The sequence below is a fragment of the Microchirus variegatus genome, assembly GCF_963457635.1.
Source record: "Microchirus variegatus genome assembly, chromosome: 20".
Classification (NCBI taxonomy): domain Eukaryota; kingdom Metazoa; phylum Chordata; class Actinopteri; order Pleuronectiformes; family Soleidae; genus Microchirus; species Microchirus variegatus.
The window spans coordinates 5,953,691-5,971,070 of record NC_139821.1 but is presented as its reverse complement, the minus strand read 5'-3'; the positions used below and the strand labels follow the sequence as shown (position 1 = coordinate 5,971,070).

Sequence of the window (17,380 nt, the reverse complement as noted above, 5' to 3'; positions counted from 1 at the left end):
GAATTGATGAATTTACATCGGACATTCGATGCGCCGGTTCGAACACGACATGCAACATTTACAAGATGATACAACCTTTAAATTGGGGGGATCGCATGTGCGTTTACAGGCTGCTACAATTACACAAATGCTATCATATGACAACGATGAGCGTATAATAAACCCCACCAATTTCGCCAACTTAATGTAGCATGTTAGCACACGCCAACACAGTCATTTCCTGAGGCTGAGTCAGAACCAACAGCTGGAGTGAATACTGTTTTAGAAATGTCTGGTTTACTTGTTCATAATAATAATAATAATAATATTAGGTGTTATAGAAATACACACAGATGTGTTGGGTCACAATGGTTTGACACCAACACTCTTAGAAATAAGGGTTCCAAAAGGGTCCTTCTACAAGGGTTGAGGTTCAACCTGGAACCAATTTTTCAACAGCTCTTGGTATCACTAATGGATCCAGAAAGAACCATTTTGATCCAGAGAACCCTTTAAAAGCCCTTTCCTGAATAAAGGGTTTTAAAAGGGTTCTTGGTGGAACCCTCCAAAAGGGTTCCAGGTGGAACCATTGTAAAAAGGTTCTACCTGGAGCCAAAAAGGGTTCCAAATATGGTTCTACGTGTACACTACAGTTCAAGAGTTTGGGGTCACTTAGAAATGTGCTTATTTTTGAAGGAAAATCACTTTTCTTCAATGAATATAACATTAAATGAATCAATAATACACTCTATACATTGTTAAATGCTAGAAGGCTATTGGATGATTAGAAAACCCTTGTGCAATGATGTTAGCACAGCTGAAAACAGTTTTGCTGGTTCCTTGGTCAACGTCTTGACTCTGTTTTCTATTCGTTTTGCAACTCTTTTGATGAATAAAAGTGTGACTTTTAATGGAAAACACCCAAAAAATTGTATAGGTGACCCCAAAACACTGCTCTGAAACACAAAGCACATGTGATGTCATCAGCGCTGCATCGTTTAGTTAGTTTGGTAGGTACCATCATACGGCTTCCACTATTATGCAAGGGCCCTTCGCTGACCATCCTTAAAAGGCCACGGGCGTCATCAGCCCAATAGGTTATATGCAGCTAAGCGGGTTTATCTTACATCACCGTCTCGCCGGGTTTTGGAGCCCAGACGTCTTGAGCAAAGAGTGTGCGTTACGCCGCGTGACACCGCGCCGTTTAAACACACGCGGACTCTATTATAAGGTTCGACGTTTGAATTTTGGTGGATTTAAAGTAACGAAAGTGCGCCCGCTTAAACGTCTAATTTCACACCTGTGATTTAGAGCCACATAAAGGTGCTGAAGGGAACATTCAAAACTGTGCTTGACGGCTCTTGGCAGGGAACCTCGCCGTCTCAGATGTCACCGCTATAATTACACACACAGGAGCAAACACACACACTGACACACACACACACACACCTATATGTGGTTCATATTGTTCAACTCAGTCTTTCCTGCAGCTCCTTCAGCATTGGAGAACTTTCCAAGTACGAGTGGAAAAGAGGGAAGTGAATAATTTGTGCATCCCCGTGCACAGCTGTGGCCACGCTCCCTCTTTCCAGAACCCCGAGCTGAGTTTATGTGCGTTCTGTCTTGCCGAGCACGGAGCGCACGAACAAGTCGACCGTGCTCGTGGACAAAGAATGATGGGAAATCTGTGTCGCGACGGGGTTTTATCGTCGCTCTGCTGCAGAGGATGCATCTGGTCTTATAGAGCTCAAAATACACTCAGTGAATACAAGGGAAAAACGCACTTCAGGAAAGGAGGACGAAGGCGCTCTGTGAGCACGTTTTTGTGGAGCGAGTCAAGGCCAAGCGGCGGCTCGCACAGAGCGTACATCCAGTAGAGAGAGGAAGAGGAGTGGAGGAGGAGGAGGAAGAGGAGGAGGAAGAGGAGGAGGAGGAGACGGAGAGCATCATGGAAAGTTTGTGGCTTTCACACAGATGAGTCTGTTCCTGTTGACCGTGGATCAAAGAGGGCAGGGCGTGGAGTGTCTCAGTGACTTGTTTGTCTGAAAAAGGTGATTACTCTGTGTGAGCCACACACCCACACACACACACACACACACACACACACACACACACACACACACACACACACACACACACACACACACACACACACACACACACACACACACATTCACAACACACAAAAAAGTGACAGACATTTACTTTTTTTTTTTTTTTTTTTTAATCCACAGGTTGTTCGGCGTGTTCTGTGTTGACTTTAGTGACAACGTTCAGTGTTGAGCTCATCATCATCATCATCATCATCATCATCACCACCAGACTTCTGCTTGTTTGCTCAAACAAAAACAAACATTGACATGTTCTGTCTCGGTGATGTCACGATTATCTCAAAACGCAGTGTGAGTTTCGTAAGGTGAAGGACTTTGACATCGAGAGAATGAAAAAACAAAATTCTTAAAGCTGTAGTACGTAACTTTTATGGGCCTGGACGCAGTTAAGGAGAATCCGCGAGAGTTTTGAGTCGTTTTAACTTTTAATTAGTGCTGGGCATCTTCAGAATGGAAAAAGTATTACTTTACTAGAAATACAGCTAGCAGGCAGCCAGTTACCAGTTAGCATTAGCATAGCTTAGTACAAAGAAGAGCATTAGCGTTGACGCCATTTGCTCCGTTAATGGCGTCAACGTTAACCCATGCCATGTTTCCAAGATGCGCGGAAAGTTATGTTTACGCGACTCCCAATTGTTAGTCTGTAAAGTAACGCTAAACTTTAAAAACACACATACGCAGTACACAGGTACGCCGGTTATTGTAGCGCTGCTCTTTTTTCGTTTCATAAACAGACCGCTCCAGTTCGACTGCCGGCACGCTAACCGGCGCTAACGGAGCTAACTGGTAAATGGTGCATGGACTCCGGTGCCGCGGCACGTAAACAAGACGTCACATGCGCCTTTTTCTGGTCAGTAACGCTAACGCCGTTAGCGCCGTTAACATGCCCAGCACTACTTTTTATAAATGCACAAAACTGGCTTTTTCGGACACCCTTGTGGTTTTATGTGTACAACCTGTTGGGGAGTTTTCTGTTACCAAGGCTTTAAGCAGTACTACATATATATATATATATGCATATATATGCATAGTGAAACAAAACTTTAAGACCTAAAAAGTAATAGGGCATCTTTATAAATAAGTGTTTTAACATACTTAACATTATTACTGAGGCTTTGCAGAGTCGATGGTTTAATTTCAGTCCTGGTTTCATGTTTCCATACCTGGTTAAGTGGGTCACATATGGGCTACGTGTTATGTCACTGCGCATAAGAACATTTGACTGACACTGAAATGATGATCTGGATCACGTCCAAAGAGACTGATAATTATCTGCCAAACGCTGACAGTGTGTTTTTCCAGATCGAGCCTGTGTTTACACGAGGAGCGGCCGTCGCCGCCGCCGCCGCCGTTGTTTTGTCTCTGGTGTGGAATCGTACAACTCCTTGTTAGTTTTCCCCTTTGTGTGACCCACATGGAGGTGTGTGTGTGTGTGTGTGTGTGTGTCTCCGTGCCCTCAGGATGTGCACATACAGTACACGACGTGTGTGTTCACAGAGAGGGAGTTGCAGAAAGAACATGTTTGGAAAACTTTTGCCCACACGCAGCCAAGGTCTCTCTCTCTGTCTTCATTCCTGACCTGACATTCTTTCCCCTCCACTGTAGTTCACGTGTGGCTTCTTTGAGATAAAAGCCTCCATTCACTAGTCTATAACTCAGGGCCCAACATAACGACAGGATACCCCACCCTTGTCTGGCAACCAGAGCCATATTTTTACCCAGTGCCAGTGTGGCCCTCACATTTGAAAACAACCATTAGAGTTGTTAGAGGACACACTCTGCAGCGCGTGAGTGTGTTCCAGGTGTCCACAGAGTCCACGGAGCAGGGAGGTCAGGGGACTTCCATCTCTGTTCTGTTCTTTCTCTTTCTCTTTTATAACATTTAACTTTTATCTAACCCCCGCCCCCCCCCCCCCCCACACACACACACACAGAGCTGCCAAAATACAACCACACACCCCAACACGGTCTGTCAGTAATGAGGCATTTGTCTCTCCGCAGCTGTGTGTGTGTGTGTGTGTGTGTGTGTGTGTGTGTGTGTGTGTGTGTGTGTGTGTGTGCTGCAGATGCTGTTGCTGCAATAATCCAACAGGAAGAACAGGTACAGATGATTTCCACCTCGGCAGCAACGAGTCCACAAGCAGTACAGCTGCTCTTTTGTCTGTCAGCTGTGAGGGGCCTTTAAATCTCATCACAACTCCATTTTTAAACAGCCCGGAAATATAATACAGAGATTAAAACAGGCAGCAAAAAAAAGAAAAAGTGAGACCTTTAAACCCGATGATGCAGCTGAGTATCGGCTGATAGAAAAGCCCCTGCACATGCACTTTCACTTTCAGCTTCACCTTGAATAAACAATAATAATATAAAATCCCTGCTGTGACTTTTCACCGTTGTTGTTCTGCAGCTTTTTCACTGTCTTAATGGTCTAAAAATGTTCATTTTTACAAAAAGAAAATGCAGATTACAAGAGTTTTAAAATGACAGCAAGACATTACACTTCCAGGCTTGTGTTTTCCTCCATTGGCCAGAACCATTTTGCTCCTTTGCTCACTAATTGGTTGGCGAGTAATTAAAATTTTAAAGGGAGCAGCTGACCCCTGGGTAACTCAGTAAAAATCAGGATAATGATACAGGACATTGCTGTGGAAATATTTAGATACTTGACACTTTTGTGTCTCAGATTTGCATATTCCATTAAAGATAATGTGCACGGTAACGTAAAATTGGCCGTAACTTATTTGTGCAGTTGTGTGAATTGATGTCAATAATAATAATAACAATAACAAGTCTGAAGGCGATCGCACGGAAGCTCGAGGACAAGTTCGTTCAACTAGCATTGGTGCGAAATCGCACAAAAATGGCCGTTCAGCCCAAAATGGCGGCCTTCCTGTAGGACTTACGGCAAAGTCGTCATTGACTTTTTGGACCGCCCTGACATGATCAACACGTGCGCCAACTTTCGTTCCCGTACGTGAAACACTGATTTTCATATTCATAAGCCCCTCCCACTTCTAAATTTTTTACGCACATTCCCCGAATTACTTTCAGACGTAAATTTTCACCAGGCCTGATGCGGTTGCAAAAGTTTCGGTATACATTCAGGCCCTCAAAAGTATAATAATAATAAGAACTACGCACCTCGGTGCTCAAACCCTAAATAATAATAATGATAAAGCACATGTGGTGCTATAAATACATGCTTTAGCAACATTTACAAAGAAAACTCCCAATCCATCCATAACTCTCACACCCGCTCGGATATCACACTACACTGGGTCAGTAATACTTTGGCTCACAGAAACGTCATTCCACAGCTACAGTGTGTGCCGACGGCGAGAGCAGGAATGTGGGAGTCATGTGAAAAATTGCAGCCCGCGTGTGCGAAAAAACAAAAATCTCCAGATGATTTTCAAGCAGACTCGACGGCGGTCACTTCATTTAAATGTGTGAAAAATGACAAATCGCAACCGCAAAAAATGGTCCTGGTCTGGAAACCAGTTTCAGTTCACAGCAGCAGGTAGGTGTGCAAATGTGGCTGAAACTGTGAGGAGGTGGGAATTTACACTTGTCTGAACTTGTTCTTACCATCATCCGAGAGAGAGAGAGAGAGTCCTCGTCTGAGTGAGAGGACACAGTTATTCAACACGACCGGGGAAGTGATTATGGAAAGTTTGGAACTCCAATACGGCAAGTTGTCTTTGTCCCAGTGCAGAGGCACGAGCAGGGAATTGGTTTATTGGATGTAGAGCCCACACAATGACTCAATTAATCGCTTTGAAGCTGATTAAAACAAGATTTGTGATCGTTTTAGCTCCTTAAATGTGAATATTTTCTTAATTTCTTTGCTCCACACAACAAAAGAAATCATTAAAAGTGACTTGTGGACAAAAACAAGACATTCGAGAACATCGTATTTTCCAGGTTTATGGTCCAAATTATTACTCGATTAATAACCGACGGATTAATCAATGAAAATAACCGTTGAATGAACTCCGCTACACTAGGTGGCGATGTGTCCCCGTTTTGGACATTCATTACTGTGACCAGCAGTGAATGGATGTCTGGACAGCCTGTGGCCAAGAGGAAATGAATTGTAACTGAAGGGTTAGCTAAAACCATGGTACGGTACGGTTTGGAACGGTAAAGGCCTCGGGTCAGGATTGCGTTTGCGACTAAGGGTGCTTTCACACCTGCAGCATTTGGTGCGCACCCAAATGCTGTGGTTTGGTTCGTTTACGTAGGTGTGAATGTAATCTCGGTCCTTTGGTGCGCACCAAGTCAACTGGTCAAGGTGGTCTCGGACCGCTTTATCTGCCCTACTTTGGTACGGTTCCTCTGGTGTGAAAGCAACCAAATGGGATGAAACGGTCTAGTTTAATGCATTATGGGTATGAGATACCCCTGGAGATAACCCTGGATTTCCACCGGGCGCTCAGTTTTGCACCGTTCTCTGCCCAGCTACTGGCCTTGCGAGCCAGCCGTAATCACACAAGAAGCCGTGGTGTCCCCGGTGGAAATGCTCACATTGATTTAGAGTGGCAGCGATCAGCTCCGGTGACCGTGTCGCTAACGTTCCCGTGCCTGGTGGAAATCGGGGGTTAGTCCGGTTCTGGTGCCGATGATCTTCGCGGTCTATTTTGGTTAGTTTAGAGCTCTGCATATGTGAAAGCAAACCGTATCCACGTCTGTTTGCTATATTGTAACATTTTTCCTGACTGGTGCAGAACAAAGCAATCAAACTATAGGTGTAAAAGCGCCCTAAGAACAGCACTTATACTTGGTAGGAGGGGCCTGAGTTGTGCCGACTGACGACGACGTAGAACTAGACACAGCTCATGACAACATTTTGGTTTTTTTTTCCTGTGCTCGGTTTGTGGCTGTTTTTCCTCAACAAGACGCTTTTCTGTCGCCCAATCAGCGGACTGTCGTGGGTCTAGCTCCACCAATATCGTACCCTAGAAGAATGGAACGGTTGTGGCCAGTTATTATGGTACGATTGCGGAAAAAAAGGCAGAACAAGGACGGGTTGAATGCAGAAAACGGGTTCACAGGAGAAATTCATCAGCTTCTTATCCACACAGAAACAGCAGCACTGAAACACTATTTTTGGAGAACATAAAAATACCACCCGTGGTGGTACAAAAACACTTTGCTACTTTGGGAAAAAACGGTGATTTCATAGCCCCGACCTCTCTGGTGCTCTTGCGTTCGCTGTCGTGGTTGTCGAAGAGTTTTTAAAAGAACAACCTAACGACGTCCTTATGAGCGCGAAGTGTTCTATTTTACATTCAGAACATCATAAAACCACACATTCGTCTCTCGGGGCCGATTAAATCACATCTCGGCGTCGTTATCGCACACAGCCACTTTAGAATTTTATAAGTTGACGGTGCTAAAGCGTAAGATTAACGCGCGCTAATGTAACACGGCGAGCTCTCGAGCGGCTGCCGCGCGTGATCGGACTCTTTGCTGCAGATTTGTGTTGCTGTGTGTAGCACGTCTTGTGTGACCTTGTTCGACACAGCGAGGAGGCAACGGCGTGCCGGGGTTCTTTTGAGAGGTCAGCCTCGCTACGTGCTCATTAAAATCAGTGGAAAAGTACGAGCCGCTGTGCTTTGTGTGTTGCAGACACACACACACACACACACACACACACACACACACACACTGGTGTCCCGCCGAGTGCTCCAATCATGATGCAATCAAACAGGCGAGCGGCCCACTCACCGACTGCCTCAACAAATGGACCTAAAGGATGTAAACAGAATGCATCCGTGTGCGTGTTTTTCCCCCTTCTTTGCTACAGCGGCGTGATGCCGCGCTGCGTATTTTGTGCACAAAAAAACGTCGTAGCAACATAAACATCGACAACGATATGTGTACGACTGATTTTAGAGTGCAATTATTAATAAAAGAAGCTTCTAGGTGAGTGTGAGTGTCTTTATTCTCTTCATTAGAGCTGAAACAATGACTCGTTTGAAGCGTTTTTAATGATTTCGGATTGTTTTAGCGTCGTAAATGTGACTATTTCCTTCGTTTCTTTGCTCCGTATAGACAAGGAAATCATCGAAATGCAATCATTTTGACATTCGAGAACGCCACGATTTTCCAGGATTACTCGATTAATCGACTGCAAATAATCGTAGTTAAAATAATAATACATAGTTCTGTCGACTAACATAGAGCTGGGAATGGAACCCACAACCTCCGAGTTGAAAGACCACTTTCCGAGGTGGGAATTTTCCGATAAAGAACTTGGAAATTCAGACTTTCAACGACTTTTTAGTGTATGGAAATGTTCTTAAATCCCTATCCTTTTGTGTTCTACTCAATCAGTTCAACAGATTCTTTATGTAAAATCAACAGATTAGACTTGAATTATTTGAAGTAACTAACATTCGGTTGCGACTAACGATTATTTTCACGATTAATCGTTTGGTCTGTAAACCAAAACGATTCACTCTTGATGAGTTCTTTGTTCTGTGGAGCAAACAAACAAAGAAAATAGTCACATTTAAGAAGCTGAAACGATCAGAAATCTCGCTGTAATCATGAAAAATAGTTGACGATTCATTTAGTAATCGATTAGGGCCTCTTCTCTGTCTAGTTTTAAAATTCTTCTAAAAAACGAATTTTTTCTTTGGCTTTTAACACCACATAGAGTGTTGATCGTATGTGTTTTTATGTGTACACGTGCTTATATATATATATATATATATTTTTTTTTATCTCTATCTTTTATTTTTATCTCTGTTTTTCCATATTATGCAGCACTTTGGAAACCTTGTGTTTGTTAAACTTGTGCTATATAAATAAAGTGGATTGGATTGATAATCGATTAATCGCTTCAGCTCTAAACTAACGTAAAAAAAACAGTCCCCCCCTCCCCCCCTTGCTTTTGTTTCCTTGTTTTTTCCACAGTTGCAGTTTGTCCCACGGCCAGTGAAGGCAGCAGCAGCAGCTTCACGCTGTGTGTTCCCTTGTTTATTTTCAGCGGTGACGCGCTTCGCTCGCACTCCTCCCTATATGAGGCTCGTCAGACGCGGTGCGCGCTCCTGATTGGTTGGCCGTTGTTGCTGTAGCAGCTTGTGACGTTGCTGTGGGAAGAGGAGGAGGAGGAAGAGGAGGAGGAGGAGGAGGGGGCGCTATAAAAGCTCTCTCTCAGGCTGACGGAGCTTCACTCTGGAAGGTGGACAGTTGAGTCACAGGGCCGGCTAACGTGGCGACAAGGGACACTCCGCCCCCTCAAAACCCCCCCTGTATTTACCAACAACAGGCGTCTGTGAGCAACACGGAAGAAAAACTTCCCTTCTACCTCGACTAAATAAATGCAAAGATCAACAACAACAACACAATCAGCTACGGATCGCTGCTCGGACGCGGAGACGAACACGTAGACGAAGAAAAACAACAACAACGCAAAAGGAAAAAGCGCACGAATCGTCGCCGTTGCTCCCCCCCCATCTTTTTTTTCTCAATGCATACCCTTTGTGCCCGGGGAACGATGAAACCAGAGATCACCGCCGCCGTCGGATTTCTGACGAGATTTCTGCGGGTGAAAGGACACGTAAACGATCGGCAGGTCCAGACGTTCAGCCAGAGCTTACAGGACATTTTGTCAGGTAAGGACGAACACAAACGCACCACGAACGCGTCGTTTTTAGACCCCTTAAAAACTGCCGATGTGTGATCGGATGGTCTCGTTGTGTTAGATTGTGATTAAATGTGTTGTGTTGTGTGTTTGAGGAGGATCTGTAGAAGCGTTTCTTTGTTCTCGACTATCACTATCAGGCGCGACCAGCGCGCACCACGGTTTGCGCACGTCAGAGAGGTGGGGGTGGGAAAAAAAACACGCGCACACACACACGACAAAGTATCAATACAGTGGATCGTTTACGACGATTTCGTCGACAGATTAGCGCGTTTTGATCGTTTTTACGCATGAGATTGTTCGATTTGAGTCGTGAATTTCGACGCAGGAACGGAACAGGCGTCGCTGAAAACAAGGAAGTGCGCCTCGCTCGGTAAAAAGCGCTCAAAGAATGGAGCAAAAAAAAAAAAAAGCAGCCCCCACTGAGTTGGTCGGCTGCTCAATTACGTAATGCATCAGCGCAAATACGTTTATAACGAAAACGTCAAACTGGATTAGGCGCGCGACATATGGAACAGTGTTGTTTTTAAAGCGAGTGGTGCGTCTTTACGCACAGATCCGCGAGTATACTCGTATATTATGGTGCCATTTTGAAGGTTTATACCCTTTTAATGTTTTATTATATAAATAAAACAAATATTTTTCTATTGATTTCAATAAACCAAACACAAACTACTGGTTATCAGAGGAAAACATTATTTGTATACGTCATTGCGTGTGTTTATGGGTTTTTTCCTTTGTCTCTTTGGCTGTAAACACATTCATTCCCCTGAGCTCAGAGCCATAAGCTGCCATACATCTGCTTCAATCCAACAGCAGATGACCTACATTTCTTATACAACGACCTCAACACGCTTTACTTGTGTTTTCCCCTCTCTCAAAATGGTAAAATATCCAAAATAAGCAGGAGTAAATACATTAAAACGCTTAGGGAACCATTTAGCTCATTAGAATGGGTCAAAAGAACAATGGAGTAAAGTCAGGAGCCATTTTGTTTGTATGGAAAACATTGAATAAACGGACGGATTTTGTTGCGTTTAACCACATGTTTCCTTATATAATGTGGTCATAAAGGAATAATGCGGTGTGAGCTCTCTGTGCAGAGGCTGGTGTTTGTAAACAGACAAAAGTTAATGGAGTTTGTGAGTGTGTGTGTGGGGGAGGGGATGTTCTGATTGGTGGGCGCCCTATAGGAGGAGGAGGAGGACGACGTTAAAGATGAAGGCAGGAAATGAAGGGGAAATCCTACGTTTACTGGACACAGAGAGGAAAGTTTAGTTTGAAAATCACACGTGTGGAAAAATATAGGCTCATTCCCGTCAAAGTAAACAAAAGCTCTATTGTAAACACGACACTTCCTGCTTCTTGTTGTTGTGGAGAATCTCAGTGCCACAGGGCAGCAGCAGCAGATTAGACTGAAACTGTCCCAGTTGTGTAATTGCAGCTAATCTTGATTCTCTTCCCAGATTAGGAAAAAACATAAAGCATTTAGGCCGAATACATCGAGGTCAGCGACCACAAATAAACATAGCTTGTGTGTGTGTGTGTGTCTCGTCTGTGCCCTGGTTTTTTTTTTTAAAGAGCTGATCCCTGCGTGCCGCTCCAGGGTTCGTAGATGGTTTGTTCCGTGTCTTCTTTGTGGCTCAGTCCGAGAATATCCAGTGCCAGCTCGTCCATTAGCTCAGAAGAAGCACACAGCTGTCTGCTATAAGACACACGAGTAGGGGGAGGTGCTATTATTCCATGGATGCATACAGGTGGCCTTCGGGGGGGGGGGAGCCTTTCCTGGCCTACTTCATTTACCCCTTTATGCAGCCACCATCAATGGAAACTCAAGATGGACGTGGGTGAATTTGAAGGGGGGTTAGGTTTGTTTTTGTCAATGAATGGAATGGAACTTATTTATTATTGTTCGGTCAAATATGAAAAAAAACCGAAATGATTCGGGTTATAAGGATTTCTTTGTTGCGTGGAGCAAAGGAACAAAGAGAATATTCACATTTTAAGAAGCTAAAATGATCAGAAATGCACATTAACTGCAAACAAAAGCACCTTTTGGACAATTATTTTGAGCGAAAAACAAAGCTTCCTGGTTTTCTTTAAAAACAGAACGCCGAAATGTTTCCCCCTCGTCGCTGAAATGCCCTGAATCGTATCGCGAGTGGCGTCACCGTGAGTCACTAGTTTCACTGCTCTTCCAAAACTTCCACTCAGACGACGGCGGTGAGGAAGAGGAAGAGGGGGAGGGTGAAGGGGAAAAACACCAGGCTGTTTTCCCTTTAAGAGGCGGAGCTGTGCGTCTCAGATGGCCGGGCCCAGGACTTTCGACACTTGTGGTGTTTTTGTTCTGGCAGTCATGGGAGATTTCAGGGAGGGGAGGGGGGGTTGGTCTTTTTCTCTTCTTTCTTTTTTTTTTTTGTCACGTAGGCCCACGGTGCCGCAGGCCGCCTGTTTACAGCCTGCTTATCAGGCCTGGAACAGGTGGTGGATGTTTTTCTTTTCCCCTCCCCGAGTACAGTGACACCCTGTTCTCCAGTGTTTGAGTTCTTAAAAGTCAGACCGACTTAATCGATTAGGAAAATAATGGTTAGCTGCAGCTCGACGCTGAAAAGGAATATGATGTCCTGAGGTATAGAGATTATACAACAGATACTTTTATTACACACACACTCTCTGATAAGTCGACTTTATGGCCGTTTTAATTTACTGCCTGGCACTTAAAAAAAAAACCCCGACAAGATTAAAGAAGATGTACTTCTGTTAATTTACTGCGTCCTTGCTTTTAGTCAAATACTTGGAAACGAGCCGAAAGTACAAGTGAAGGTGATTTATTCAACCTTTAAGGTACATTTTAAATGTGTATAATGGGGATTTATCACACATGGTTATCCATTTGTATGCACTCGTGTTACAGTGTTGACTGACTCAGGTGTTATCTGTAGGACAGTCTGTGTTCCCGACCTTTGCACCCGCCTCGAGTTTCCACATCGCTATCACGTAGGAGATCGTCTGAGCTTTTATTTGCGCGTTATATGTCTGATTTTGATGGTTATCACTCCAGAGCAGTGTGTGAAAATATAATTGTAAAGGACAATAAAATATGGTAAATAACTTTAAAAAAAACATTACATTCTAAATAACTAGCATTATAAAAGTAGTTTAGTATAGAAGTTAAATAGCTTTCTTGGGTGTACTAAACCAACAGCAGGCAATTCCTCATTAGCACCTTTTCGCCACTGCATCTACTAGCGTTAGCATTAGCTAGCGTTCTGACGCTAATGTTAGCTGCTGTTCAAGTCTTCTACTAGTGAGTGTTCTGACAATAATGTTATCTGATGCTCCACACCTCTAGTAGTTAGCGTCAGCTAGCATTCTGATGCTATTATTATCTGCTGTTCAAGTCTTCTACTAGTTAGCCTCAGCTAGCTATCTGCTGTTCATGTCCTCTACTAGTTAGCGTCAGCTAGCATTCTGGCACCAATGTTAGCTGCTGTTCACGTCTTACTAGTTGGCGTTCTGACGCTAATGTTATCTGCTGTTCACGTCTTATACTAGTTAGCATTAGCGTCAGCTAGCGTTCTGACGCTAGTGTTAGCTGCGGTTCGAGTCTGTGTCCCCATTAGTTTGACAAAGTAACAGTTCAATAACAGCCGTCATTTACTGTTAATGTTATGATTATATCATTATCTGCACCAGCAGCGCCACTTGGCACTTTCTTTCTTCCTTTTCTCAATTCCTGATTGATATCTCGTCTTTATTTCCAACTTGCAGAATGATCATTTCACACATTGCGAATCTGAGTCTGAGCTTAACCCCCTCTCTCCTCTTTGTGTCCTCTCCCACAGAGCAATACAAGCACCACTGGTTCCCAGACAGACCCTGCAAGGGCTCCGGCTACCGCTGCATCCGCATCAACCACAAGATGGACCCTCTGGTGTGGCAGGCGGGCCAGCGCATCGGCCTCACCATCCAGCAACTCTACATGCTACTGCCCAGCGAGCTCACGCTCTGGGTGGACCCCTTCGAGGTGTCGTACCGCATCGGCGAGGACGGCTCCATCTGCGTCTTGTACGAGTCCAAGCCGGGCCCCATCGGGATGCCGATGAGCCCCGCCGGCGCCATGGGCTCGCCCTCGGGAAGCGGCGGCTCAATGAACCCCATGATGGACAGTCGCATCAGCTGCAAGGAGGAGATGATGGTGTTGGCCAGAACCAGCCCGTCCAAAGCCTACAATATGATGACTGTGTCCGGTTAAAGCGACGCACCGCCGTCAAAACACACATACACACAACCCCCCCTACAGCCTATTTTTGTTTTCATGGTCACGCCCACCACCCCTCACCCCCCGACCAGCTCAGGGCGAGCCTTTTTAAAAAAAAAAAAGAAGCTAAGAATATGAAATGAAAGAAGAGAAAATAAAAAAGAAGAAGCAGAGGATGTGGCCTATCAGAGCCAGGTGATGGAAACCTTGTCGGTTTTGATTTTTTTTTTTTTTACCCCCTTCCACCCCCCCTCACCCACCACCACCCCTCCTCCTCCTGTTATCATGTGTTCCATCGTGTCATTGGATGAGCCGGGCGAGGCTTTTGTGGAGATGGAACTGTGTCTGTGGGCAGCTACAACAACAACAACAACAACAACAACAACAACAAATCGACCATTCAAACAGGAAAACCCAACGGAGACTTTGCACTTTTCTTACTCGTGGTTACTATGGGTACACGCTCAACCGCAAAAAAACCCCCCAAAAACAAAACAAAAATAAATAACACGGATTACTTTGACTAGGAATTTACCCCCGCCCCCCCCTGCTTTATGAATTTTAAATTTCTTTTGGAGGAGGTGAGGTTCAGACTTCAGCTCAAGGTAAAGTAAACAAACCCCCCAAACAACATCTCTATTTTCTATATAGATATATATTCAAAAAAAAAGAAAGAAAAACACCTTTATGGACCACAGGGGAGTTAGAAAGTCTTCCTTATCTTTTAAAAGTCTCAACTTCTCCTCCTTTTCCACCAGTTTTCCTGGAAACATCATCTCATCAGCGTTTTTCAGGCCCCGTGTGTGTGTGAGTGTGTGTGTGTGACACCTGTTACCTATGGATACCAGCGTGTCCTCGTCGTCACCCATGCTTTATTCCACTTAAAAAAAAAAAAAAAGAATGTTGAAATGAAATTCACAATCGAAAGTTTCTTTCCCACGTCACCAAAAGTAGCAGAGGAAAAGAGGGAGGGGCCTAACTTTTCCGACTAACGTTGAACGCACTTTTTGACGTGAGATTGTGGGGGTTTTCACGAGCAAACGCGAAAGGAAGAAAAAAATTAAATAAATATCGCCTACCATTCCATGTCACGTTTCCATCATGACCCTTTTATGAACCAATCGCCCGCCTACATATCCTCTCCTATCCCTTGGCCCCGCCCCTTTCGCCGTTGAGTCATACTGTAGCTGACTGAGTGTTCTCTCTCTCTGGTTTTAAACACTGTATTCGTGGTCATTTCAGAGCTGTTTTTGTTGTCGTCGTTGTTTTTATGATTTTTTTATAGAACATAAAATGTCATCCGTTCACATGGCACTGTTTTGCCCCGCCCCCCCCCACCCCCTCACACACACACACGCACACACATAAAGATGATTTGTGTTGCTGATGGAGTGATGATGACTGTGAGACTTTGGCCTGAGGGGAGGTTCTGCAGCGCTCGATTCATTTCGACTTGAATTCTAAACTAAGACCAGGCCTCGTCAGCCTCCTGTTTTCCATTTATTTTGTTTAAAATCGTGAATTATGAGCCATATTTGTTCTTTTTTAAACCAGTATCAGGCGTATGTGAGCCAGCCTGGTGTCTTTTTTTTTTTTTTTTTTTACTGCCTCTTTTCCACCTCTGGCAGATTTTAGCCCCTCCCTCTCCTGGTGTTGGGGGCGGGGCCTCAAGTGCCACATATAGAAGCTCAGACCTCCTGTTTCGGGCCAAAAGCAAGCCAGCACATGCTGTGACGTCAGCGCGACACATATCGTCATCCGTTACTGTGCGGAGCTGGGTAAGGAAGGCAGGGGTTTGTGTGTGTGGGGGGTGGGGGGTTTGGTGTGTGAGAGAGCGAGAAGGAGGGGGCCCAGGGCCGGACTCTTTATTGTCCAGGGCAGCTAAAATCCCTCCAGCCCCCTCTTTCTGGACTTATTCAACAACACCCACCCACCCCCTGCTTCTTCAACCCCTTGACCAGAAGCCCTCAATCCTCCCGCGGCAGTAATGGAACAAGAAACCAGCACACACACACACACACACACACGCGCGCACACATGCTGCACTAGAGAGGGAGGGGAGGGGAGGGGGCGGGGCTAGTGAGAGACAAGGAAAACATGGAAGACGGAGATGATGAAGAAGGGGTACTAGGTCTTTCTGTTTTCATCTCAGTGGATTTTTGCTCTGCACTTGATTACGGAGTTCTTTTTGGAGTAGCAACTGTTTACATGCATATGTAAGGACGTGACGGCGATTGGCCGCCTCCCACTTTGTGCCCCCCCCAAAGCTCTGTGGCGGATCCTCACTCCTCGTTCAAAAGACCTATGGGTGTTGAAGGCGGTTAATAGAGCGATCGCCGTTGAGGCACTGCAATCCCCCCCCCATGTTCTCTGCTGATGGTCCGGCCCACTCTCAGCAGTCTGTGAAAAAGCAGTGGTTCCCCTCTCGGTTTCCATGGCGAACACCAGTTTTCAAACCACACTGCTACGTGACAGCATTTTTATGTCTTTTTGAGATTCGGTCGTCTCGTCTCGCATGTATTTTACGGTCACACTGGTAGATTTGTTCACTTTTTTGACATCCAAATTTTCCTTTTCCCCCTTTTTTTTTTTTAGCGAACTTTTATTTCGAAACAAAACTTAAAAAAAACGACTCGGAATCTCCCCCTTCAACACCTTCTCAAAATGGTTTCCAGTGCTCAACAATATTGATCATTTCAATGGCATCCATTCAGCTTGTGCACACATAGGTTACAGGAGTTATCGTGAGAGTGCTCGGAGGCGAAAATAGCACAAAATGCACTAAATATATCAAGTTGAAGTCGTGTGACTCTTGTTTTTTTTTTGTTTTTTTTTGCGTTTTTGAGACGTGAGAGAAGTCTCTCCTGGAATGTATTGCCAAACTCAGGCCTCGGACATTCAATAAAAACCCTTATGGAAAACGTCGTGCATGTTTTTAAAGACATGCTTACGGGAAGGGAACAGCAGTTTTGTTGTCGTCGTCGTCGAATATTGTCATCGGTTAGTAGAATTATTGCCACTTTCACATCGGACGGTGTTTTACATATTGTAGAATGTATTGTAACTGTACAAGAAACTGGTAGAGTGCATAACATTACACATGGGAAGTGCCAATAATTGCTATTCGGAGGTGTTTTTAGGTGTTTTTTTGACTTTGTAATTCATCTTTTTAACACGGATGACGCTTTTTTTTCCCGTAAGTGAAGCCATTTGTGACGGGAGTGTTGGCAAGGACCAAAGTTGTTTTGGTAAAAAAAAAAAGAAAAAAAATTAGTTTCCATGATCTGTAAGTGTAGACGTATCCTTTGTTTGTTTTATTTTTCTTTCTTTTTCAGTTTTTTTTCTTTCTTTTTTTCTATTTACTTACAAAAAACC

General features: G+C 44.5%; 1 protein-coding gene across 1 annotated transcript; it reads left to right on the top strand.

Moving 5' to 3' along the window:
- Window positions 1-9,290: 9,290 nt before the first annotated feature.
- btg1 (B-cell translocation gene 1, anti-proliferative) lies at window positions 9,291-14,396 on the top strand. The gene is made up of 2 exons (XM_083906992.1): window positions 9,291-9,715; window positions 13,590-14,396. Exons 1-2 carry the CDS (start codon window positions 9,571-9,573, stop codon window positions 13,997-13,999), a joined length of 555 nt encoding a protein of 184 aa, XP_083763118.1. The 5' UTR covers window positions 9,291-9,570; the 3' UTR covers window positions 14,000-14,396.
- The last annotated feature ends 2,984 nt before the right edge of the window (window positions 14,397-17,380 follow it).

What these genes read in the sequence shown, in the direction of transcription:
- btg1 (XM_083906992.1), top strand. Translation starts at nt 9,571, where the DNA reads ATGCATACCCTTTGTGCCCGGGGAACGATGAAACCAGAGATCACCGCC. An exon ending in CTTACAGGACATTTTGTCAG is followed by an intron (nt 9,716 to 13,589) that starts GTAAGGACGAAC and finishes CCTCTCCCACAG; the next exon opens with AGCAATACAAGCACCACTGG.